The following is a 26896-nucleotide window of genomic DNA, read 5'->3' as shown; positions in this document are numbered from 1 at the left end:
AAATTCAACGGGTTAAGTTGCAATCCTTTCTTTTCACAATGATCTGTGGGTTCCTGACTTCCCAAGGACCTTTTGTCTGAATCATTTCTGAAGAAGCATGTTAAAAAACTTCCCAGTAACGCTGAATTTTGGTTGCAGGTTAAAAGTTAAGATGAGCAAAGCGTATGGGCTACGCCCCAGGATGTTACCAGATGACTGTGAGAAATGACCTTATGCAGCATTAATCATTCAAGAAGGAGGGTGTTGCAAAGCCTGCCCAGATAGCTGTCTGAGATGGAGAAGGAAAAGCAGGATGATGAGGACATGGGAATGAAGCGCTGACGCAAAAAAATGAAACATTTTGCTGAAGCCTTAGACCTCACATTGGAAGCGATTTCTGGATTTCAGCAACAGTCTCTAAAATCTGAAAAAACAAGTCAAGTTTTAGTGCTAAAGCTCTCTGAACCCAGCAGCTCATGTTACGCAGCTCAGCATGTGTCCTTCAGAGAAAAAAAAAATTAAAACAAGCACAGGAGATGGCAAGGAGATGGTAAAGAGAGCATGCACTGAACACCAGGGACAATTTAAGGTACCTGGAGATTTTGTGACCCCACAGACCCCAATTCTTCATGGTCCTAGGATAGAACCAGGGCTTTAAATCTATAAATTTCTAAGTGATGTCTATGGAAGCAGCCCAAAGACCCTGGACAGACAATGGCTTGTTCTTCCTAAAATTTCTTTTAATGTATTAAGCATTAATACAGTTAACAGAGGGAGGGTGATTTATACAATAAAAAAACAACTCTAAACATAAGTTCAACTCTTGCTCCATACAAAGGGGAAGCAAGAACAGGACTAGTAATAACAATCATCATCATGACACTGAAAGGTTTGAGATCCTCTTTTTGTTCATAAACATGTTCTCTCTCTTCCCAATTTGATATGGAAACTGTACTACTTAATAGGCTTATAACTAACCAACTACAACCAAGACATGCATCTTATAATATTTTTTGGAAGAAAGCTTATATCCAACACCTATTTTAGTGGTTATTAAAAATATTTAACACTTCTATTTCTACCAACTGGGCTGAGAAGTCAAAAAAAAAAAAAAAAAAAAAAGAGTGAATAAGTCATGAGCTCACAACACTAAACTAGTGTCTCCTACAAATAACTTAAACTGTAGAAAAGGTACTCAGATAAACTCTGAGAAAGGAGACAAGGAACCAAGCTAGTCAGCAGAGACAAAAAAAACGACTGAGGTTGAGATTAGCTTTGAATAACTTCCTAAACTCAACTCATGAACCTTTTGAACCCATTTGTAGATGAAGTCTGCAATCCACTGCATAATGAGAACATGCAAAGGCTGCCAAATTAAGAAATATAGAAAGAAAATAATTTCCTCCCTCTGCCTGCTCTCCACTGGCAACTGAAGATCTGCTTTCCCCACCACCTCCTCCTTTTCCCTACTACATTGTACTACCTATTCTTTTTAAGTTTTACTTTTTCTTTCCTGTATTTGGAGAAGGAAACTTTTCATGTAAGAAAGGAGAAAAGCTAAAATTCTGTACAACATAAAATTTACTGTGTTCCCACATCACTCCTCTCCCATGCATCCCCATACAAGCATCAAATCAGGCCCAAATGGCAGTCGGCTGTCATAATTTGTGCCACTCTACACGAGAAAACTGAAGACAGTCTTCTACTCTGCCAAACAGCCTTATATTCTCACAGTCCAGGGTCCCGCATCACTTTAGAGTAAGATGGGAAAGGGTGAGGCTGGTGAGCTCTGTGCCCTACCACATGCATTAAGGATGACTTTACTGTTCATTTATAGCACATGAGATCACTTAGCCTGGGCTGTGGTGTTTCCCGTCCTGCTGGAAAATATTCACCATCATCTGATTTGATTTAAGTAAACAGAATTTTGTTTCATTAAGTATATTTCTCTGAAAGCAAGTGTGAAACCTACTCTGAAAGTTTAGTTTTTCAGAGCAGGAACTGTGCCTGCTCAAATAGATAAGCTGGAGCTGAACCTACGCATGGAGATGAGACCAACATGACAGCTGCTGTAAAAAAGAAGGTTCATGTCCCCTTTGACTCTGCATCTCTATGATCTTTCTGGGTGCTTTTTCATCATCTGCTTAGGGCAAGAAGAATAGAAATTACCAACAAGATTATTCTTAAAAAGCAAAACCTAGTCATCCTCTGAATAAATTCAGGCTGGTCTGATACAGATGGCAAAAGACCGATGCTAAAGGAGGCATCCTCTATTCAGGATGATGACTCTGTATCTCAGGTCTCACCCACGCCTCCCCCTTCTCAGCCGTGAGCAACACAAAGGGTACAGGGATGACTAAGGTTAGTAATGACTTCTGTTGTTGATTTTAAGCAAACGTGAAAACATTTTCCTTCTACTTGCACGCAAAAAGGCATTAGAGATATGTCGCCTAGGCAACAAAACTATTCACTGGAATTGGCCTTAAGTATTTAGAGTGAGTGTTTCCTTCCTATCCAGGGAGTCACACTGAATTTACAGAAAAACATTGGTCCCTGTGAGAATTACAGTATATAATTCTGAAGGTGTCAGTACAGAGGTCATTGTTTGCTAGAGAAAAGCTCTTTGTTACATGAGTTAAAGATGGCTTTCATATCGTCTGTGAAATCCCTAATGACCTTGAAAGAAAATCCACCTTTTCAACTGTTCCTCTAGTACGCGATTTACTTTTGGACAGTCAAAATTACTTTCATCTTTTTAACACTGGGGGCTGCACAGTTTTTGGAATTCTGCTGAAAGTAAATACATCCCTCATGTTGCTGCATCTGCAGAGGGGACCGGATCCTTCCCATCTATTCTGTTCCAGGATAATCACTTCCAGGTTTCTAACTCACCAGTGAAATCGAGATGTGTTTGCAGCACAGGTTTATCAAACCATGCCTCAGAGATTTTTTAACCATATCCCAGCCAGGCTTTCCTACCTTTCCAAAGACAAGGTCTTCCATCCCATCACCAGGTAAGGGGAAGAGGTCAGACTCACTCCCGGACTCTCTTTTAAGGACACTCTGTGACGAGGCACAGACGCCACTCAGCCCATCCTCCAAGAAGTTCTCACATTCTGAGGGAGAAAAGCAGACAAAGTTATGATCTGTAGCATCCATACATCCAACTCGCACACTCTTAGTAAATTCCAGGATGTAAAATCAACAGTAAACACAGCTTTATAAATTGCGTTCACCTCCCAAAACCGTGCCTATAAATTTTCAAATAATTTATTCAAGAGTTTGAAGCTCCTGTTTAATGCATCATTGAAGCACAGGGTGCAAACAGAAATTCTGTATTAAACAGTTATATATGCTTGTAGCTTGAGGTGCTGATAAATATGCTATATATCAGGTACCCCACACTGAGCATAACAGGATGTTTCCCATCGATTGCAGCAACTGCAAAATTAGACTCATATTCAGTAAATGTAGAAATATAACTTGACAATATTTCCTTTCTTTCTCAATTAAAGAATCAATTCCCTCTAAATGCCAAGGGGCTTTTAATGCATATTGGGACAATTATTTCATTCCTTCTTCTGTACTTCTCACTGAAAAAGCACTAGTATGACTTCCATGACAAGCTTTACTTTTTTAAGATTCAAAAATCATTTTTTTAACAATTCTCAGCTTTCATAACTCCTGACATTGAAATATAAGCATATTGCATCCCTTTTTTTCTAAAATGCTTCCAGCTGTTTGTTATTGGGGTGATCAGCAGCACAGAAATAGACTACAGCCACTGAGAAAGCCCTTCCTTTCCAAAGACCTTGAGACATGTATTTGCATAAAAAATGCCTGTATATCATCTCATTTGTTCAGCCTTCAGGCAAAAGTATTAATGACAGTTTTGGCAATAACTGAACATTCTTTCTTCCCAGCTCAAAATATTTTCTAATTATTAGTATTTTTTTAAAAAAAGAAGTGTTATTTTGCAACCTGCTCTAACTAAACAGATCCAAAACATGCTTAGCTCCCTGGAGAGGAGCCAGGGCAATAAAATATTGGTTCACTCTTAAATTACACCTGACTAACTCCATCCTTGGCGATGTCAGGCTTACAACGACGACACGTTTGGGTAGCTAGAAGCCACCTTTTTCCCTTCCCCTTCTTAACCTGTGCCTGACAGCAGTTATCAAACAGCCTGGCTGCAGCCCAGCCGATGGGAGCGACTCCACTGTCAGAGAAAATAATGTTAAATTTGTTGATGGCAGTGGGACTGCCCCTGTTTAGGGCAGGGGGGAGCTGAAGCCGGTCGGAAACCCCATTACTCCATAGAGGAGTTTCCACACCACAGAGAATTGGAAAAGCACTTAATGGAGGCGGAACGGCTGCTCGCTGGTCCTGTTCCCCTTTCGGTAAACCTGGAAAATCTGAACTGCTTTTCCATCACTGAGGGGGGGAAGGGAGGGGGAAAAGAAGAAGAGATGGAGGAAAAAAAAAAAATAGAAGGGAAAAGCAAAGAAGAGACGGAGAGGCTGTAAGGGAGCGGGCCAGGGTGCGGCCGTCCAGCTGGCAGCCGGCAGAGCATGTCCGCAGCCCAGACTGAAAAACAAAGGGGCTCGAGCCACGTTCCAGTGGAAAATCAGCGGGGACGGTCCAGATACGCCAAGGGACGGATACCTCGCCCTGACGATAAATCACAAGAGGCAGAAAAGCCTCCTCTGCAGGAGTCTCTGAGGGACAGAGGAGATGCAGCGGTGGGGAAGGATGATGAGGACCAGAGTGGTGGGGACCCCATACGCCTCATCTCATCTGTGCTGAGAAACTAATTCTCAAACCCTGTCTTCCCTCCACCGTCTTTTATTTTCAGTTTTTTTGCCGGGGGAGGGTCTTTCCCTTCCTTTTTCTCAGTTAGCTCAGGTTTGTTTTCTTTGCTTTACGGCAAAGAAAACAATTTAGGCATTACACAATGCTGAGCTCCATCTCCCATACCCGTGACCTGGCAAGCCCCAGTGACAGCACTACCATGACACAGGGACTGTGATGCCCATCACACATCCACCCCTGCTCCCTGCACATGCTGGATTTATAGTGGAACTGTGATTATCTGCTCTTCTCTGTGGAGGTGCAGGTGAAAATACAATGATGATGGTAAGACACTTTTGCACATAACATAGAGACCAAAAAAATTTATGTAGTAAAAAGCCCTAGGAAAAAATTTCCAAGCAACTCTCTTTACGTACATTTTCCAAACCCTCGTGTCCTCCAAGACAGGGCTGAGCCCTCCAATTCCATGCTGATAGTTACATATCTGCTACACTCCTCCACGCATTTCATTTCAAAAGCACTGACAGAAAATGAGAAGCTATGATTTCTGGAGTTACCTCCTAAGATTTAAGGACTCTGTCCTTATAAGCCATTTCAGCAGGATTATTCATCAGGTGAAAAAGGTCTAATTCCTTAACAAGTTGTGTGTTTTTATACGACAACTAGTGGTTTTATTGCTGTTAGGTGTTGCCAGATTTTTCTTGCCTTCTCTACACTGCACAGCACTGCAGTGCAGCCAGAGGGATGCATGTGCAGTAACAACATTATTTCCAGAAAGGCCAGAACCTGCAGAGCCCGAGATCTTCCTGTGGCTTCAGTCTGACCAGAGAGCACATTAATCAGCTTAAAAACCTGCCTCTTTGTGCCTGTGTTACAGACACATATTACTATAATTATTAATATGTAACTGTACATAAGGCTACCTGATTACATACATAATTAATATATTTCTATAGTATGGTATTGCATTAGATATTTCCTAAGTATCTAACTGATATTGATCCATATGAATACATGATTACAGATTTGGCAAGTCAAATGAGTGCACATCATTTTGCAGCCAAATGGAGCACAGTAACTCTTGCCTGAAGCACAAAAATATCATACCAAGAGGCAAGGGTTTTGGGGACACAATTAGGAAAGAAGGAGCATGGTGATACCACAGGCTCTCCTGTAATACATTCTTGAAACAGCTATCCACTGTTTATGCCTATTCTAAAAAGAGTACTATTTTTTTAATAAAAAAGCACTTATTTAACTTTGATGGGAGCTAAACTTCTACCTAGAATAAACCCCTTGCATCAGTCAATGACATTATCCCTTCTTAGCCTACAGTCTGAAAAGATTAGGTTTGAATTTCATATTGACACTCACATGGCTCAATCCCTGTTTTTCTTTCAAGTCTCTCAGATAAACTGAAGGAGATTCAGGTGAGACCCCCTTCTCATAATGAGAGCAAGGCAAGAAGTGTCCTCTCTATGAACAGTCCAAAGTCACTACTCAGGGCCCTGATAAATTACACTGTTTGTTTTGAACATGCATAATTCAATTAAAGGAAATGCTTTATTTCTTATCTTGGACACCAAACCCTATTTGAAACTTGCCCAGACAAGATTTTCTGTCCCAGTGGAAGAGCCAGAAAGCACCAGCGAGCATGCAGGGCTGGGAGCTCAGCATGGCTGGTGGGCAGGGTGTGGGAATGATGGCTCTGAACAGCCTTCCTCCTTCCTGAAAATCATGGCAACTTTCAGAGGAAAAAAAAAAAAAAAACAACAACAAAAAACCAAGCCACTGATCTGGATTTAAATATGGATTCAGGAGTTTCAATTTCTGACTTTTTTTTTTTCTTTTATTCTATTATCCTTTTAGCTAGAAACCATGTCTGTGTGCCTCATCACACCTTTCAAGTTTGTTTTTTTTTTTTAAAAAAAAGAAAAAACCAAAACACTCAGTACTTTAAATGCATAATTATTTAAGGTGGTGACACACTACACAGCTCACTGCAAGTCAAGTGCTACAACCACGTGCTAACAATGACTCACGGCAGATTCATTACACATTTTCTTTAGTTTATGTATTTTCCCCATCGAGGCAAGGCTGTAAAAAAGAAGAAGGAGGAAAACAAAGGTGAGGAGAACTGCAGGGTTGCTCACCTGGAGACTCCTGTGTTCGTTTGCGCTCCAGAAGGGAAGAATCAGGACATGGCTCCAGCGAACACCAGCTTTCACGGTTTATCTGAAAAACAGACCAGAGAAAATCAAAGAAAGGCCACCCTTGCTAATGTACCTGTTAGCCTCTTCTGTAATGTCATTCTGCATCAACCAGCAGATATATAGTTATGGCTTAATTTTGTCCCAATAATAAAAACGTCAAAAGTAACTTACGACTTTTTTTTTTTTTTTTTAGCATCACTAAACAAACCCTTAAAATATGCCAAAAAACTTTATTTCTCTGTGGAAAGTATGACTTCAAGGTGGCTCCCACTCAAGGCAGGAGTTCAGAGGGATGATGAGCCAGCGTTTAAGCTCCTAGTTGAGGACTGAAGAAACCTGGCTTCAATTCTCACTTCCAGTTGTTGTGGGACTGCAGGCAAGATACTCCTCTGCTTTATGCCTCAGTTCATCATACTGCTGTAAAGATAATTACCTTAAAGATAGTAATGAATTCTGATAATGTGGAAACAAGGACTAGGGAAGTGCCCAGATCATGGTGAGAACCAGAAGCACTCTGTGTTTGCATTAACTGAAACGATGATGATGTTAGAAACCCCCATTTTAACACTAAAATATATCACATGGTTTATTTCAACATCAGCCCTGATCATCTCACCCTGTCCCTCACCCTTTCCGTGACTTCCTGTCTTCAAGCAAGGATGACTGATCTGTTCTCAGCCTTCTCCATCTGCCTGTGCTTCACTTTTCCTCCCCTGGATTGTGTTGTCCAATATTTTGACTCTGAAGTCTGCTGGACTATCCACAACACTTGGCTCATCCAACATACGCTTCCCATGGCCTTTGTCTACTGCCGGTAGACTTTGGAAGCCCCTTCGCTCTCTGCTATTTCTCCTAGCTGAACATCTTTATTTGGCAAACGCAAGCAAATCTCACCTGGACAATCCCATGTCCCACATCACAAAATCCAGAGGTTGTTTCCCCTCCTGACCTCCCTCAACACACAGGATCTCACATGTTAAGTTGTGGCTAAAAGCAAGCTACTGAAATGGATGACTTTGTCTGATTTTATACAGCAACTATTTCTCCTACCCTCTCTCTGGTTTTTGTTTCTCCTGAAATAATTTCCTTTTCCCTCGCTCTGACAAATAGAGAATTTTTACTATTTATTTTTTGCCTCTGACCTGTCTTCAAATTTCCTGCATGATCTTGCTCCATTTTTGCAATCCCTTGCTGGATTCTCAACCCCTCAATGTTCTCACTCTCCTACCCTTGACCTGACTTGCTGCTTTAACTAATGACCCATGTCCTTCTTCCTTTTCTCGCTGAGATCATGGAACATGTTATTTGCAGTTGCTAGCTGGTGCCACTCACTGGTCTGGCTGCATCCCCCTGCCCTTCACCCGGAGGGGCTCCTGCCAGCACCTCCCTTCACCTCCTGCTCTCCACGCCGCAAAGTCAACACTCCACTCCCCCAGACCTGTCAGCTACTTCCCACAGCACATTTTTCTTCCTTAGGTTTTGCCCTCCTCCATACTTCTGTGATGACAAAATGGGGTTGGAAGGGCCTTTGACAGGTCAGCTAGTCCCTTTCTGCTGCTCCAAATCAGGCTCAGCTATAATCTGAGAGGTCTTAATCCAATATGCCATAAAATCCTCCAGCAGCGAGGATGCCGTGACCTTCCCGTCAGCAGCTCTTGCTGTGGGAGACAGGGAAGGAAGAGATCTGAGAGGGAAAAAATGAGGAGTCGTCTCCCAGAAGAGGTGAAGGAGACCTTGTGCTCTACCAGAGTCGGGTCTCAACGTGACCTCAGTGCACATCCCACCTGGACATCCCTCCCCACCTCCATGCAATTTTACAGGCTATTTTTCTTAGATATGATGTACACTTCCTATCAGTTGCTGGCTGCCTCTGCTCATACATATGCACTATATACACATTCATCTAAGAACCCATTAGTGCCCTAAGATCCTACCCTTCCCTGCACCTTTACTCAACACACATACACACACACCTCTATACTCATCTTCTCACTTTCGCATATATTACACATATATTAAATGAGAGGTGGAGACAGAAAGAGCAGCAGTCTGAAGTCCGAGAAAAGCTTTTGCAAGCAAATACTCAAAACATTGATTTCTTTTGATTTCCAAAGTGACATAAAGATGTTGAATTTTAACTGTTGCATGGCCAGTGGGTCACTGTTCGGATTCTTTCAACGGAAGAAAGATACCTCCTGTTCCCAGCGAGGCTGAGGGGTATCTAACCTTTGCAACTGAACGTCACTGCAGAATTTATATATACTTTTCTAGTCTTAAAAGAGCTGTAAAGTCAATAAATATCACATCATTACTGTAAAGTCAATAAATATCATGTTAATCTTCTTTTCTCTCCAGACAAAGCAGAATCTATTTTGCAGCACACTATCTTACATTTTATTAAAGGCAAATCTAGAGGTTGAGCCTGAACACACGAAGGAGGATAAATGCAAATGTGCTCAAGTCCACACAAATGACAGAACATTTCAGATATAAAATCAAATTCTGCCTCCTCCTGACTGACTTGCACCTAACTCCTTCCTCATCATATTAAGCCTGATCCTCCTTACTCTTAAACCAATGTATCTCCATCAGAATTAAGGGAACTACTCCCAATTTATACTGATACCCACTATTGGAAATTGATAATTAAACGTGCTGTTCAATAATTAGCAGTAAGAAAGCAAAATATGAGGAAGTTCAAGCCTATCAGTTGATTGGTAATAGAATAAACTCTATTAGGCTGGATTAACATTATATTTTTTCCTTTAATAGAACCAATTGAGTCATTCACTGAAAATGCATTATAGACATTGGCATTTTTTCAAAAAAGATTTGAGTATTTTTCCCATTACCCAGCCAGCTCTCTCCTCTGTCCTGTGACTTTGCCAAGTATTGAAAACGTCTGTTTTTTTCTACAAAAAAAAAGTAATGAGAGCGCAACACTGAGGTCAAGGTGCTGTTTCAGATATACCTGATTAGCTACAGAATACAACATCAGGAACTAAGTATTTATCTCAGTATTACTAATTCAGGAATAATAATAATCATCATCAAAATACAAACAAAAGAAACCACTACTATATACAAGTATTCCCTATGCCAAAACGAGCCCAGACAGGATTTGAGGGAGGTTTACTGCACACTCTCAGGAAACTGGGTGGTCCGCAGATACTCAAAACACAAACCCCACTATCCACAGCCCCAGACTGAGTACTGGGATCCCTCCTCAACAACCGAATTCTGCTTGTATTTACTCAGGACTAGTGACTGCAGGTACAGACATTAAAGGCTGTAGAGAAAATACCACTATAAAAGCACCTGAACATCAGGGATTGTGGAATGTATGAAGAAATTCGAAATGAGGTTGTCTTGGGATTTTGCAGACATGAGCGCATTATATGTAACAAAACTCTTCCTCCCTTCTTTCCTTAGTCTCCGTTTTGCGAAGGGAAGCCCAATGACAGAACCACAGGTTGGTGGCCTCAGAAGGTGATAAAACCCTCACACACTTTCTGCCTTGCCCACACTGATTATAGCCCATCGATTCTGGTCATCCCAAGTCTTTGTGGCGGGAGCAGAGGATGCAGCAGTGTTCAGATGGCAGAAGGGAATAGGAAATAGCCTCTGGGAACAGAGTTTCAATACACAGCTTTTGAAAAAACACCAGGAGAGAACCAGCTATTTTTCCATGCAGAAGCCTGAATGTGTTTATCTGCAGCTCAGACACAGAATGAATCATGGAAGCACATCCCCAGGCACCAAAAACTGAATCCCGAAGGATTTTCTGTTTGCCTGTGAAACACTAGCAGACTAAATGTCCAAAGAGGGCTTTAGGACACCAGCTGGAGTTGCAAGCAGCAGACGGTTTGATTGCTCCTTCTGAGCACACATTCATGTATTTCCTGACTCCCAGAGGCATCTTCCTGCAGACACTGAATTTGGAACTTGATGTGACTTAACGCATAAACCTCCCTGAATAAGAAAAGGACAGTGCTGGGCAACCTGTGGGACAGACAGGGCTGGGTTGTCCTCCATCACACAGGAATGATGAGCAACCCCAGCCTCTGTTCCCAGGCTCTTCCTTCCTCTCCCCTTGCACGACAGTCTTGCCTGAGGAGTTATCTAACCCCCCAGCGCTTGCAGTCCTGTGCAGTGCTTGACCGAAAACCAGAATTGGGATCTCCTTCTCAGAAGACATTTCAAAAATGTCTACTTCTGGCAGAGCGGCGTGGCAGAGGATTTGCTAGACACACTCCCCTCGGGGGCCAGTTGCTGCCTGGCTCCCATGCACCTCTCCTACCTTTCCACTATGGAAAAGTCCTTTTTCTCTCCCTCTGGTTTTAACTCGTTTTGCCTTCCATTTCACAATAAAGAAAACACACTGACCTCTCAGGAAATCTTCCACTATTTTAAAAGTTTGCACTTGTCAACCTCACTGGTAGTGACATAAATCAACATCTCTAGACCAGAAGGAACCAGATGATTTTAACTTTCATTTCCTAGCAAACCTCTAGAGATTCATCTTCCCTCCATATTGTTTTAACTTTATCCTAAATTTACAAGTTTCCATTTCTGTCCTACTCATACTGTCCCCTCCCCTCCCCGCCCCCCCAGCTTCCAGACTAAGTTCTACCTTGCAGCTAAAACCAGATACCATTGCACATAGGAAAATACTTAGCAGAGTAATTCTAGCTTGCTTGGTGTATCAGTAAGTACTTGTATACCACACTGATTAATAACTGACACTAGGAAAGATTTAAAATATCCACTGAAGAACAAAAATAGCAGAAAACAAGCAATACTTTAAATTCAATTATAACTGATTTGTTTAATACTCAGGAATGATACAATGATTTTTTTTAATTTTAATGCAAATCTTAATTATTCTCTAGAAGCTACCTGTTCCTGAAATTTCCAGTAGCACAGTTTTCACTGAAGAAATTTGTACACATAACTGGAATTTAGTGTTTATTCTGAGCAACTTTTAACTTTACAACTCCATTTATGATGGAATTATCCAGTTGCCTCAAATTCCTGAACTGGAAACTAAAGCAGAAGTTGATTCAACCCTTTCACTAAAATCACCTTTCAAGATCCTCCAAACCTCTTCCAAAAGGACCATAAGGGATGGGGCACCCGGGGAAGGAATTTCCACTGTCTTCCTTCAAGAGCTGTTGATGCAAAAAACCTCTATATGCACAAAACTCACATTAAGAGCAAAAAAATCACTGCTTTGGCAATCACCTTGCCAGACAATATTAAGAGAAGACATATCAATCTGCTTGCAAATTCCAGATTTTTTTTTTAATTTAAATTTTTCGTAATCTCCCTGTGTATTTTCTTAGCTTGAGGGGAAGGTTTTACCATGCAGATGAAGAACACAAAGATCGTTCTCCAATATATGACGAGAGGGACAAAGTGACAACACTTGCATTTCTGCAATGATTTCTATAGAGATTTATCTTCTAGCTGTGAATATGCTACATTGAGCCTTCCACCTGTACAGAATTGGTGACACTGAACCAGGACAACATTTTTTCAAGAAGGTCCAAAGTGACCTCGTTCACAGCAACAAGTGAGCAGTGCTAGAGAACTACACTAAAGGATTACACCAGAAGAGGCTCCTATAACCATGGGACATTTTAAATGACTGAATAAATTAGCGCTTTGTGGTATAACAGCAATCCTGAATTCCTGGAGTGCACCTTGCCCCCTGGCAATGTCCCAACTGGGAAAAGGAACGTGTGCCCCAAGAACATTTTCCAGCCCTTGGCACTGGGATGTCCTCCACCAGCAGAATTAAGAGTCCTGGTAACAACAAACTTTAATTAAGTTTTAAAAATAACAACGGCTTTGCATAAAAACCATCTCTTGACTAAAATGGGAGCAAAATTCCCACAAACATGTATGTGCCTAAGATAAAAACACATTAGTTTCATTTAAGTTATCCTTACAGTTCTAATTCTACATGAGACACAGACAGAAAAACTCAAAAGTTCTCCATATCATCCTAAATACACTTCTCTCCTGCTGTCCCTTCAATAACCAAACCAGTGTGGACAGATGCAGGATTAAAGTTCAGTCATTTTAGGGCCACAAAGTTCAACGAGACACTGCATACCCATCATCTGAGGACGGTACTTCCCTCAGAAGAAGCAGTCCAAAGAAGAAATGAACATCCTTATGTGTCAAACAATCGAAAACATAGAGAAGAAAAAGCTTTAAGATAACATACAATGAAAAAAAACCTTAGTTTCAGTTAATTTGGGGAACTTTCTCCACATACTACTTTTAGATTAAGATGCTACAAACTGCACTTTGCCTTAGGTGGGCAGGGTTGATTCCAGAGGATCTTCTCTACCGCTGGGAAAGAGCTACCAGAGCAGGCCTCTGCTAGGGAGCAGAATAACTAATTGATAATGCTGCCCCTTTAATTTCAAAATGCCTTAATTATTTTTATAACACTGAGCTAGTTTTAATTTCATGAATAATGTTCTGAACTTTAGCTGGAAGCTGAATAGGATCCGTTCACCTGAAGAGCAGCTAAATCAAACCTTGTTTCCCCAGTTATAAAAAAACTTACACCTTCTGCCTACACTTAATAGTTTGAGCATTCATGTAACAAAGGTGAAATGTAGATATAGGCAACAAGCAATTATAAAACGTTTCCAGTTGCAATTGCTCAGTCTCCATTCTCAAAGTGAGCCCATTTTTTATTTTCTAACTGCAAAGCACGGCCTGTTCATCCAGACTTGAGCACTCATCTAACTTCTCGTGTACTTGCAAGGTGCCAGCCAGTGTGGTTTCCGTATTCTGTCCCTAGATAGTTATATCTGTGGTAGCAGGCACAACACAAAAATGAGATAGGGCTGCCAACTCACACATGGGCACACTGAGACTTCCCAATTTGGGTCTTGGAATAACATAGCGCAGACTGCTTTACCCTGCACGTAGCTGCTTGGAGCTCAGTGAATTGTCCAGACAAGCGGATATTCCACAAGCCCCACATCTTCTCCCTCATCTGCTACCAAGTAATCCCAGCAGAAAAGATGATGGCAAATTTTAATGTCATTTCTGCATCATCCAGGCTTCCCTCGTACAGTGGCAAACCACTACCTTCAATAACCAAGTTCATCATGTTCTCATTGATGCAGCAGCAAAAAGAGCTGCAGTAAAGATGAAGTCCCACCCCTGACACAGAGGTTAGGACACTGATTTATCTGTTGCCTCTCGCTTTTCCGTATGTGGGGAGGAGGAAGAAACAACGTTAAAGCTAAAAATAATTGTGTCATCAACTCCCAAAATTGCTGAGGGTTTTTTGTTTTGTTTTGGTTTTTTTTTGGTAATTTCACAAGCCACTGTGTTTCAGGCACAATCTAAACATGGAAAATTTGAGCCCCAAGACACTGACCCTTCAGAAGACACATGCATTGCAAAATAGTTGGTAGGAACCAAAATTCTTTTATGACTGTTTCTAAGAATGGTTGCAATCACTGCAAATATAATCCCATCTATAAACATTTAGTAACTGAAATGACACGAGATCTTCTCTGTTCACAACTTGTTCCAGTTGTCCTTCTCCACCAGCTGTACTTCTTTCCTATGTCCTGATTACTGAGCTCCCCATCTTAAAATGAAGCAAAGAACATATTAATTTACCACTCAAATAAAAGACAACTTGTCCAGTCAATCTGTCGGCCAAACTGAAAGCTGTTTGCTGCTTTGCAGGGATCTTGTTAAAATTTCATTCAGATCAAACACTCTTAATGGATCCTATTTGGGTTTCCTTTTGTTGTTAAGGATATTTACTTGCAAAAGCAATACTTGACACTTAAGAAACCCTGTCCTCTTAACTCACCAAAATATGATGACCTAGATAAGGTACAGTTTTATTTAAGTATTTTAATTAAAAACAACCCAACAAAAACCCCCACTCCCCAGCTCCCTCATTAAGCGTCTGATCCAACTCCCATTAATGTCAAGAGATGATCTCCCACTGACGCACTCTAGTGCTGGCCTGCATCCCTAGATCATCAACATTTAATTTCATCTACTGGTTATGTTATAGAAACCAGCTAAAACATGAAGAACGACTAAAAAAACAAGCTAAAGTTGATTGTAACTATAGCTGTCACTAGCACGCTCCTGTTTAAACATCTGCAGCCTGTACGGCCTATGTTCGGAGCAGCAATGCGTGCACACACGCACACATATATGGACACTGAGTCATTCGCAAGAACAGACACTATAACCCACGGTTTTGAAACTCAATTAGGAAAATACTAGTGGGAACTAACAAGAGCCACATTTTCTTATAAAATCTAAGCTTTGCTGAACAAAAACTAATTTAGGGAACTGATGACATCAGAAATACTGAAGTCAGCTAATTATAGTGAATTACATTTCAACCCAGGCATTCAGATACTCTGTAGAAAGAAAAAAGATTGTGTTTTTTGTATTAGCAGCTGAGGTTGTCAGGGGTACCAGGTCTTCTCCCAAGAATTATTAAGCAGTCATTTCACACGAGTAGAGTGTGCATAATATGTGTACATTTTTTAATGACTCATAGAGTGTCTAGAGATTGAATACTATGGGATTCAATCCTGAACCAGCTTCACTAACACATGAGAGTTCAAAAATACTCAACAAAATTGAGTTGGTAAAGGAAACAAGTTACAGTTATTTGTATCGTCAAAAACCAAAGCATACACTAAATTAAAGGAAAATACTTTCATTCCTAAACTAAGCAAGTTAACAAATGCTAGATCTATTTTAGTGCAGATAAAGTAGAACAAGAATAATTTGAAAAATTTTTTATACATTCTCATCTCGACTCAGAAACAAGGGCATGAAGCAAAAATCATAAAAAAAGAAGCCATACGATCATCCAGAAAGCCACTGCCTCAGCTAAGAAAAGAAAAGACAGAAAAAGGGAGAAGGGAAGGAAATGCTCCTCCAGGAGTTCAGATCTCTAAGTTGGGCTGTGTTTTGCAGTCCCTCTGGCTGCTTTCCTATTTCCATCCACTTTGCCAGGAAACTGCTGAAGCTCCAAAAGGCTGTTACGGAGACAGGACATTCCCAGACTGCCATTGTGCCATTTGGTGGAGCACTTGCTAATTTTAGGTTTAGAGGAGGAACACACTGGGGCAATTAGCCAAGAGACACTCTTGGCTCTTACTCCAACCCATCTTCAGACAAAACTCACACCCAAACAGTAAGACTGACAGCAACACCCTTCAAACACAAACAAAAAACAGAGGCAAAGGAGGATCCACCATGCCTTTTCTGGCAGAATACATCTTTCAAGGGACACATGCATTTCAACCCCAAAAGCTACCACTGGAACTGAAAACCCTTTGCCTAACCGACACCTTACACAGAAAATCCACCTGCAAGTGGTTGAAGGTTTCAAAACAGGAGGGGACCGTTTAATGGCAGAGGACGGGGAAGATGGCCAGAGCAAGCTCTCCAAAAGAGCATCTGATTGCATACCACAAGAGATTATCTGGTTGCAGGGATTATAATATTTGGCATGAAATGGTTTGATAGCACTCAAAACCATCTCCATGCTGAAGAGCAAGAGCTCTTCCACCTGCTCCTCCCTCTCTGCACCATCCAGCTGGGGACATGGGTACAACGGGGAGCAGACTGACCCACTGGAGATGGGAAAAGGAACCCGTAAATAAGTGTACACAAACATCATACCTTTAACAACACAACATCTACAGTTCTGTCCACCTTGGAAATGTCGCACAGGCTGTATCGCCTCTTGTGGCGTTCGTACATTTTGTCCAAAAAGCCAGAAGCGGAGGAGCAGAGCCCACCATGAACCCCGGGCTGACTGCAGCCAGGCGCACTCCAGACCTCTCACATATGTGCTCAGAGGAGTCCCCGTGTCTTAGCACACCAGCCTGTCCGAGCCTCTTAACAGGAACAAGAAAATCCCAGAGCTGCGATCGGCTGATAAAGTCTTCTCAGAACAGATTTGATTATACAGGCAATGCAGAAACTTAGAGCAAACAAAAGATATTTGAAGAGAGCTTTATATATATAGGATTATTTTTTTTGTTGCAACTGCTAAGAATGGTATCAGCCTTCCTGTTATAGCAATAATAAAAAAAATGTTTTCCAGACAACTTTGATATCCAAAAAGCACCAGAATGAAAATCCTGCCCGAAAAGAGAACAAAAGCCAGACGTGTGCAGCAGGAACCCTGACGCTCCGAGAGGGAAGGCAGAAGGTAGGCTCAGTCACGACGGGTCTAATTCAGGGAAAAAAGAAAAAGGAAAAAAAAAAAAGCCAATCACCATATCCAACGTAAATACTGTTACCAACGTGTTGGTTTTTTTTCACGCCCTCATGCACTGCAAGAAACAATAAAAAAAGGTACTTTTCCTCCTTTCAAGTCAGTCCAATGTTCACCAGACAGGAGGGCTTGATTTTGTGTTAAGTTTAAATTTCTAATGACAGCACAGGGCAAAAGGAAAGAAAATAATGAAATAAAGCCACTCCCTCCTGATTTGGGCTGGGACGTCACTACTTGCCTTTTTAGTCCTGCACCAGTGTTCTCCCAGCGTTCAAAATTTCTTTGCAGTTGTGGGAGCATGATTCATCTCTTCAGAGAGAGCAAAGAAAAAAAAAGGGGCGGGGGGGGAAGAAAAAGCGGCAGCTTTTCTTTGCCAGCCTCTTCCACCTCCGGCTGCAGGCACTCTGTGTGTTTGCTCGGTTCAAAAAGAGACTGAGAAGCAAAGGGATGTGTTTTTGGAGAGGTAAAAAGACTCTTCCCTCTCCCGCAGGCCAGGTGAATGAAAGACAATTTCAGGCTTAATGCTTCCACAAAACAGGAATGGGAACTTATGATTTAATCAGTGCCCACGGAAAAAAAAAAAAATTAAATCAGCCATTTACCTTTTTGCTTGTTTGTTTGAAACACAGAGCAAAAGATTTCAGCAACTTGCTGTCCAGAAAATACAATTTTCCCTCTTTTATTCCAGCCTGAAAAGCAGACCTTTTTTTTCTTAAAAAAAAACCCCAAACAAAACACCCTAAAGTTTTTTCGTCTTTCTAATGCCGGGCCAGTCAGAGCAAGCGTCTCTCCCCTCTCAATAGCTCATTCACATCAGCTGGGCCCTGCATGCTACACTGCCACATGGTTTCCTGTTTTCAAACTGCCCCCTTGCAGCCCCCTCCGCTCTCCACCCCACCCTGACCTCTCGAGGGATGAAATCTTTCCATACTTCCCTGGCTTTAGACATTCTCTCATTCACCGATTCAAAAGGGTACGGGAGCAGTTTAAATTAAAAAAAAAAATTTAAAAAGGAAGAAAAAGGAAAAAAAAAGAAGAAAAGTGGAAGGGGAGGTTTCTGTGGTTGGGAGTTTGTAGCGAGGAGAACTTGCTGCTTTTCTGAGTCGAAAAGCTGGAAACGCAGGAACTGTTAATCCCGTGTTGCAAATCAGGAAACACAGACATCAGCAACGGCACTTATCAACCCAGTGTGTAATTGCAGATCTCCCAAAGCCATCCTCCACGGCGCTGGGTGAACTGGCCCACCTCCTGCTGCTAGGATTCGCTCTGCTTGTGGAGCTTAGTTAAGGGTTTTGTAGGTCTTTTCATCCAGCCCCGAAGGGTGGCCCTGGTCCCCTGGTTATATGAGGTACTTTGTAAGCACCAGCTCAAGCTCTGGCAGAGGTGACTCAAACCCCGCAGCCTGCTGAAATGGATAAAAAGAGAGTTTTTGGTATTTGAATACAAGAGGAGTCTTCCAAACGAGGTCTAAACCCATCTGCTGTAAGCAAGCACTTCAGCTCCTCTCTTTCCAGTGCTACTCAGTCTTCTGGCCACCCAAAAACATTGCACTAGCAGCCTGCCTGTGAGTAACACAGGAAATGACAACTGACTCCTCTCTGCACCTACTTGGTAAAACACGGAAGAACAGGAGTTTACAGAAGCACAAAGCACTATTTTGGGCTCTCCTGGATATGACATCCCCAATCTGTACAGTCAGATTATGCAAAAGCATAATTACCCTCTAGATTTGGCAGACTCGGTAAGCAAACTGAGAAGGGCATCTTCTCCTAAGACTACAGCACAGCTTGGTGGCACGGTGGCCAGCCACCACTCGAGGGTCCACCTTTGGGCATCACGCCATGACCATGTCCTCATGCACTGGAGTGGGCTGGGGACTCACAGCAGATGAGCTCCTCCCAGTAAGCGACACAGGTATGCTCTTACCTAGTCAGTGTGAGGTACCTCCCCCCACTTTCATCAGGCTCCAGTCTCTCCCTCACAACCCAAAGCTTCATCTCCACCACAGCACCAGCTGAACTGAGGAGGATCTCTACAAGTCTCTCTTACAGCTACAATCCCTGGCTCGAGATCTCAGCCAATGATTCTGTTCTCCTTAAAAACAGAGCTTCTGCTTTCAGTATTAGGACACACACGAAATGTGGTAGTACTTTGGGGACTTTCTGGAGCCACCAGTTTTCTCCACAAGTAATGAATCCCAGCAATCATGTGCCCGTTGAGATGAGGAATCAGAAATGGCTGTGACAGCATTCCAGCCCCTCAAACACTACCATATAAGGCAGGGATTTCCTCAAATCTAAATTTACAAGACAGAAACCTATAAACAAAGCATGTGAATTTAGTTCAGGTAAAGGAAATTTGCAGCAGTTGCTGTGCCTTAATGATGCTCTAATGTTTCATTATGGAGCACCCATATTTTTTTAACTGATACGTCAGTTAATTTTGTTTTCAAATCAATTTAATTACGGCTGCTGGTATGTAAGGCCAAAATTTATCCAAACGACAACCACACAGCTCTGTCCAGGCACTCCACTTAAAGCACTTCAGCCTTGAACTGCAGAGCCTCTCTGGCAACCAGAAAGAGATTTTCAGCTGCAAGGCTCAAGCAATGCTCACCTTGCAGAGGAGAGTGCCATGCGAGCATCGCTACTAACCGCAACAGCACGTCTTCCACGGAGATGCAAGATAGAGCTCACTTGTAGCTGCATCAACATCCAGTCTTTTGTGGCTCACAGTATCTCACGCTTCCACAGCTAATGAGAAATGAGAAACATCTCTAGCCAAAGGAGGTGGGAGACACATTGGGAGATGTGCAACCTGCACAGCAGGAAGTTAAAAAGAGGAGCCTTTTATTTTTCTGAGCTATGCACAAGCATCTTGGGATGGCCACAAGCCACAGGTAACCCAATGCATGCCTTCACGGGGCAGGAGGGAACAGAAAGTTCAGATGGAAGGTGCAGGCAGGTGGTGAGAGCTGGCCAGGGAAGCTGCCAGGCCAGTGCCAGGCAGGGTGGCTCTGGGCACAGGATGTGTCCCAGGACTCAGTACATGTCCATGCCTGACCTGTGAATCAAGATGATGACCTGCCTTCCTCCATAATTATGTGTCTTGATCTAGTAAAGGTTGCCAACTGATCCCTTTGGACTCCTCTACACCTTCAGACACAGAGGGGAATAATCTACACAAACAAATAAACCAACAAAAAGTATCCCCCTCTCTCCCTTCTCTTTTTCTTTTCAAATTTAAGCTTCCCAATCTCTAATTTATTACAAGAGTTTTTCTGTGGTTATGTTCCTGACTCACAGCCAAGATCAGGAGGCCAGTGACGACTACAGACACCCAAAGTCCATCTCATCTTCATTTCCAGACTTTACTGTTGAAGGAGGGGAGAAACGTAATATAAACAAATAGAAGCTAATGTGCCAGACACACTCCCCCTTGGGAGACCATCACTCTCTTCCCACATTAGGTGGGGCTTTTGCTGCATTGTTTCAGGCTAGAAATCTTGCCTTGCACACAGCCTTATATACACACAGGCACACCGAGCAGATGCAGAAGACAGACTCAGCCCTGACGAAGCAGAACAAAGCTTTCCAGCCTCCTTTGTCCATCTATTTAAGGCAGTCCCTTGCATGCTATATGTATGTTTATACAGTATATAGCATTTATTCTCAGAAGCACAATGCACCAGACAATCAGAGGATTAAACTAAAAAATTCTGCTCCAACAAGTAAATAATTCTCTTTTTTTCAGCGAGTTGCTCAAAATGGAGCGGAGATGCGAGCATCAGCCCGGGCCACCGGCTGCTGATGTGACAGTTCTGGGCTCCTTATTGAAAACATCTGGAAGTGCTGAGCTGCTTTGTGCAGACAGGAGTTTGAAACTATCCAATCGTTTCATATCCAAACCAAAGTCCAGCGCTGTGGATTTCAAGGGAAGGAAAAGAGGGAAGAAAAAAAAAAAAAAACCAAAGAAAAAAAGGCACTCGATCGTGCCATATGATCTGTAACTCATCCAGCTAAAACTCCTCCTCCTCTACCCGCTAACAGACCTCTTAATGACAAGGAAATCATGGTTATTCTGAAACAGACTGCACTATTGTTATCTGTTTCAAATTACTTTTGCCATATCGTTATGAAACACTGAAAATGATGCAATCTGCAGAAAGAGTCAGGCATATTAACTTTTTTAACTGCGGCTCTGATAGGAACTAATGGAGCAGTGGATGAAAGGAAAAAATTCTCCCTGTTTTAACTAAGTCAAAACCCACTTTTGGGCACTAAACACAGGAGATAATAAATTCGTCAGGCAGTAAGAGAGAAGAATTACAATTTCAATTACTCTTTTCTTAAAAGAAATCAGCTTTTTGGAAACGGTTTTTATAATTTTATGTTTCTGGCACTTGCAAAGTTAGACAAAACAAACCCCTTTTTTCCTAAAACTAAATAAGGCAAAGGAAATCTGCACTCTAATACTGCAAAGCCTGTAAGAGGAGTGCATCCAGTCTGGAAGGGAGTGCACATCCATCGTGTCTGCTGGGAGGCAGGTCAGCACCCACGCGAGAGAAGACCGAGACGGATGCTTGAATGTGGATTTTGAAGGAGACCAGGCAGTTGCTGAACACTAGCGAGCACTCACAGCACAGACCTCGGTAAAGAGCCCTGGATGTTAGATAACACAGTTCTCATTTTTGCAGGAGCGTTGCAAGACTGATAGGAGTTTTGTGACCGACCCACTCCCACCCTGCCTGTCCATCTGCATCCCTGCAGTGGTACTTGGTCCAGGGCCATATCCCTCCAGCCATGGCACAACCCGCCAGCATCCCAACAAGCAGTGTCCTCTTCATGGGGTGACCCCAAAAGGCTGGCAGTGATTTTGGATTCCCCTACAAGGTAGGGCATGGAAAGGAGTCACTGAGAGGGATGTGGACAGTCCCCTGTGATCAGACATCACAGAGATCCCATCTGTGGCAAGCATTGCACTGCTGTAAGGGGGAAGGTCAGCGATGCAGGCAACAAACCTTCACAATCTTGGTCCTAAAACACCTCGATATTCACCAGCTGGACTTAATCCTTGGGCCAAATTGTCCACAGTACCAACACAAGTTTCATTCTCCAGCCTGGGCAGCCCCGACTCTCCTAAAATTTCTCTTTTCAGATCTTCATGCAAAGGTGTGGAGAGAGACATTTCCTTGCAGAGTGATACCATGCTTTGGGATGAGATGACCAAGCTGAATTTTATATTCAATCCACCATACAGCTGCAGCCTGTGTTTGAGCTCGAAGATATAACCCCTAACAAACAGCTGAAGAACCATGAAGGAGGAACGAGAAGGGCTTGGAAAGCTGTCAGATATATGGATACATGGAGCACGAGTTTTGAGAAAATACAAAAACACCTTGAGAGACCTTCAGCCGTTTCCTGACCTTCCCTTTTCTAATATTTCTCAGAGACTCGGTGTACATTTCTCAGGAATTTCTATTGTCCAAATAACCTTCGGAAAAATGCTGAAGCTTTGGTCTGCCACAGAGCATGCCTGAACATCCTTCCAGAGGAAGTCATCTGCCCATCTTACTGTTCCCAAATGGCTACAGAAGAAACACATCCCACGCAAGAGATTAGCAACCCCTCAGCTGACTTTACATCGGTTTGCAACATCTAGTTCTGCCTTTACCAAAAATAACTGCAAATCAAGATGTCTGGCTGGCTGAAGTGCTGTGGGATCTTGGACCATGTCACAGATATTTATTTAGTGTGTTATGAGAGTTGAGAGAAATACTTCTCGCTGTCAAACACTGGATATGCTTTTTCACCCTGTGAATTCCAGCATCCTGAAAACAGGGAGGGGAAAACGTGAGTGGATAAAGTGGGAACAGTCCCCAAAACAGGCTGTCAAGGAGCACCCGAGCTATGAACTGCAGAAGCAAATCCATCTCCCAAAAGCAACCTGTGCTGCACATCCCCTGCGTCCCTGGGGATGCCGGCTGCTCCCACACACCGACACTTCCCACCAACAGGGCATGGGGTCTAAATGATCTACAGATCGGGTAAAACACAAAAATAATGGGGTCTGTCGTTAAGAATAACACCATTTTCAACCAAGACATCTGGACAGGAGATACTCCTTTGGTTTCACAGCTGGGTCAGCCCGGCCTGAAGCTGCTGCCAAAGGGGGTCATCAGAAACGACGTTCGTTTGTTTGACCTCATCCAGCACTGCAGCCAGCCATGTTAGATTAGCTTCAGTCTCCCTGCGTGGTTTTCAGTTGCTGGTAATGAACGTGCAAATTTTACATGCACACAATGAGCAATAATCTTTGCTAATTATGGTGATACAAGCCTCCCACTCTAAAGGCAGGATTACAATTTCTGGGATCTGGAAAGATAATAATATAAATAAAAGTATTTAAAACAGTGATTTGTATTTATAGTTTTCAACCATCGTAAACATTACACAAGCCACTTGAAATTGATTCGTACAGGCTCTCCACCAAATGTTTGAAGGCCTGCTCAATCCACATGATACCCACACAAGCAATGCCTAGTAACTCGTCCTACAGAGGAGTTAAGTAGGCAATCATTGCATTTGTCTCAAATGCAAGAAAAAGGGGTTGTTTTATTATCTATAAAGCTCACAAATGCAAAACTTGAAGTTTTCGTTTTTATACCATGCTTAATAAAAAAAAGCATATTCTGACATCACTGGGATAGATACAGGATATAAGAAAGTATTAATTTACACAAATAAAAACATGTTCCATTATCCCATAATAACAAATTCAGAAAAAGTACAGCCTTACAGTTCAAGGTATGAGGTTAAAAATTAGGATAAGTTTTTGTGCAGGAAAACAGACCACCTTGCATTTACAGAGTGCAGGAAACAACACGTTGTATTCAGAAATAACAGCATGATACCCATTGCTGTAGGCATGGCACAGGAGCAGGCAGACATCGCCTGAGCTGCTCCAGGATTCCTCGCCATAACGTGAGATCGGTGCCACGACAGGCCTGGTGGATGTTTCTATCTAAAGAACTTAGGTATTTAGCTAAAAACAGAGACAGGATAGCAGATTACATAGATGAATTGGCGGATAAAGCCCCACAAAACTGACGTATAGTATCAGTGAGTAAAATGAATAGACAATATAAAAATGACACATCTTGAACTGAGGAAATTATTCAACTTTTACCATTCTTTTATGGCTCCAGTTTAAGGCACTGAAAAACAGAGAAGGGTCATTCAAATGAATAAATCATGCCAAAAAATGATTCAGCTTCCCTCTTCTTTTTTCCTTTCCCCTTTTAATTGAAGTCCCTAGGGCTCAGCCCCTGGGAAGCCCACACGACCCAGTGCATTGTCCTGGCTGGGCACTCTGTCAAAAGGGAAAAAGTTATCTCTTCTTTCATCTTGTAACTTGAAAATCCAGGAGGGGAAGTGGTGGGAAAGCAGAGCACTGTACAAAGGCACCCATCATATTTCCAGGTCAATTTTTTGCTTGGCTGCTAATGAAGGCAGGGGATCGAAGACACTGTGGTATTTGTTTTGCCCTTCCAATTTTTCCATTTGCTTTGTGGGGAGGAGGATCTCAGGCCCGCCCGGTAACTGAGATACTCTGGGTGCAGCCAAGCCCCCCTCTCCCCAGCAATAACAGACACTCCAGCTCAGCCTCCCACCTACACTCGCATCCAACCAATATTTTCATGCCCTCTCTACATGCATTTGGAAACTTGAAATAAAATCCAATGCAAACTTTGAGAGGAGGCATTTGGATTCCAGCTCCTGCCTGGGAGGTCTGTTTTAGGACCACATGAGTATTCATTTGCTCGCTGTTTTATCCGTTTCCCTGGTAGTCCTCGGTAAAGAATATTAAACAAACATGTCTTTACAGCTCTAGAGCCCAGGAAAGAATGTTGACCCTGTGGAAGAAACCCATTTTTACCCCACTTTTATCCCTCTTGTCTAAAGACGTACATGGAAGGGTAAGGATTCACTGAGTCCACAAAGCCATCATTAAGGGCTGCTATACCCATTCATGCTAAACATGTTCTCTTCTTTAGCCCAATTTTAGAAAATATTCCTAAAGGAATTATAAAAACATTTATAATTAACAGCCAGATGTGTGGAAACACTGTCATTAGTGAGGAATTTTCTAACCGTTGACACTGGTCCAGAAAAATAATAAAATATTTATTTCTAAGGTTATAAACTAACATGCTACCATCTCCTCTACCAGCTTTTCAAAGATTCCTTTACTGTAACATTTGTTGTTGCAAGGATAATTCCTAACTGGAATAATGGATCCAAACCCTGCTCCTACTCCTCTCCACTCAGTTAAAGGTACGGAACGTCAGGCCAATACAGGTGTTTTAGAAAAACTAGTTGCCAGGTTTTTGTGCTCCCCTCTCTCATTCCCCACCTGCCACAGCTGCACTTCCATACATGTAACAGCTTTAATCAATAGATAAACAACTAAATTTAAGCCAATGGACAATGAAAACTGGGGCCAAAAATGTCAAAACCCAGCAGTGATAATATCTGGGAGCCTTGCAATTTCCCAAGTTATCCTACTGATTCGGACTATCCCAGGAGCTGCAAAGGTCACTGCATTGCAGGTAAGGAAAATGGAGCATCTGAAATTTCTTGCCAGTGACTACAAGGAAATGGCTGGTTTTGTTTTCTTAGGAAGAAAGGGGAAAATGTTCTGAAGCTCTCTCTCGAGGCTAAAATCCAAAATATTTACAAGACTCAGAAGCAAGAAAGCTCGTGGATAATCAGCAGAACTGATGCCAGTTCAATCAGCAAACTAGTAACAGCAACTGGGAGGAGTACGGATTACGCAGCATCATTCTGTGCAGAAAAGAATATCCTCTTCACTATGCAACGGTTAAATAATGGAACTAGAAACCCCTTCTATCCCAAGTTAGAATTGCTAATTGCTCAGCTAGTCATTCTGGCTATTATGTAGCATTAATCTCTACTGTTTCTGAAGTTAGCCTTTCAGAGAAAAAAAGGCAACTTCAAAACATGCAAAAATTAATGAAACCCGTATGTGGGATACTGTCATTATTCCATGTTTATAAGAGGATCAGGTTTTGTTAAATGGGCTTATTTAATGCAGACGCATAAGAAAAAATACCCAGCAAAAGATCTGAGAGCTATTGAAAGAAAAATATTTTCTTTGTTAACCCAAGCAGCCAGTAACAAGCAAAAGGACACAATTTAAACTAAAAGCCACTATATATTTTGGTGCAACTTTGTTTACAGCTTCACTGACAGCTTATAAAGTTTTCCTAAGTAGAGAAACCTCTCCTGGATGTATTTTACCCTTTTGACCCCCATACTGTATTTAAGCTGGGACAAGCTAAAAATCAATGGCTTATGGACACATCTGTTGGTACAGGCACATGATTTAGACTTTTTTAAACAGCTGTTGTTATTTAATGCTTTTTTTGGCTATGCCAATTGGTAAGGCTGGAAGAAAATACTACTTGGGCTCCTTTCCTGACTTTGGTCTCTCTTTAGCAGCTGCAGTCAGCACCCTGTTCCCTCCCCTGCCCTTGGAGTTTGGGACAAAAAAGTCTGAATGT

The 26896-nt window shown here is 42.2% G+C and overlaps 1 protein-coding gene across 6 annotated transcripts in view; it reads right to left on the bottom strand.

Annotated features, from left to right (window-relative positions):
* Positions 1–26896, bottom strand: part of AKAP13 (A-kinase anchoring protein 13) — a 224487-nt gene that overhangs the window by 58685 nt on the left and 138906 nt on the right. For all 6 annotated transcript variants that reach the window (XM_074881090.1, XM_074881091.1, XM_074881092.1 and 3 more), the window contains exons 11-12: positions 6945–7026; positions 2959–3095 (exon numbers count right to left, since the gene is read on the bottom strand). In XM_074881090.1, the coding sequence (XP_074737191.1) occupies positions 2959–3095; positions 6945–7026 (219 nt within the window). The remainder of the gene's footprint in view (positions 1–2958; positions 3096–6944; positions 7027–26896) is intronic.

This window comes from Strix uralensis, chromosome 11 (genome assembly GCF_047716275.1).
Source record: "Strix uralensis isolate ZFMK-TIS-50842 chromosome 11, bStrUra1, whole genome shotgun sequence".
NCBI classification, from domain to species: domain Eukaryota; kingdom Metazoa; phylum Chordata; class Aves; order Strigiformes; family Strigidae; genus Strix; species Strix uralensis.
The sequence above is the reverse complement of the archived record's forward strand: the minus strand, read 5'-3'. Positions and strand labels throughout refer to the sequence as shown.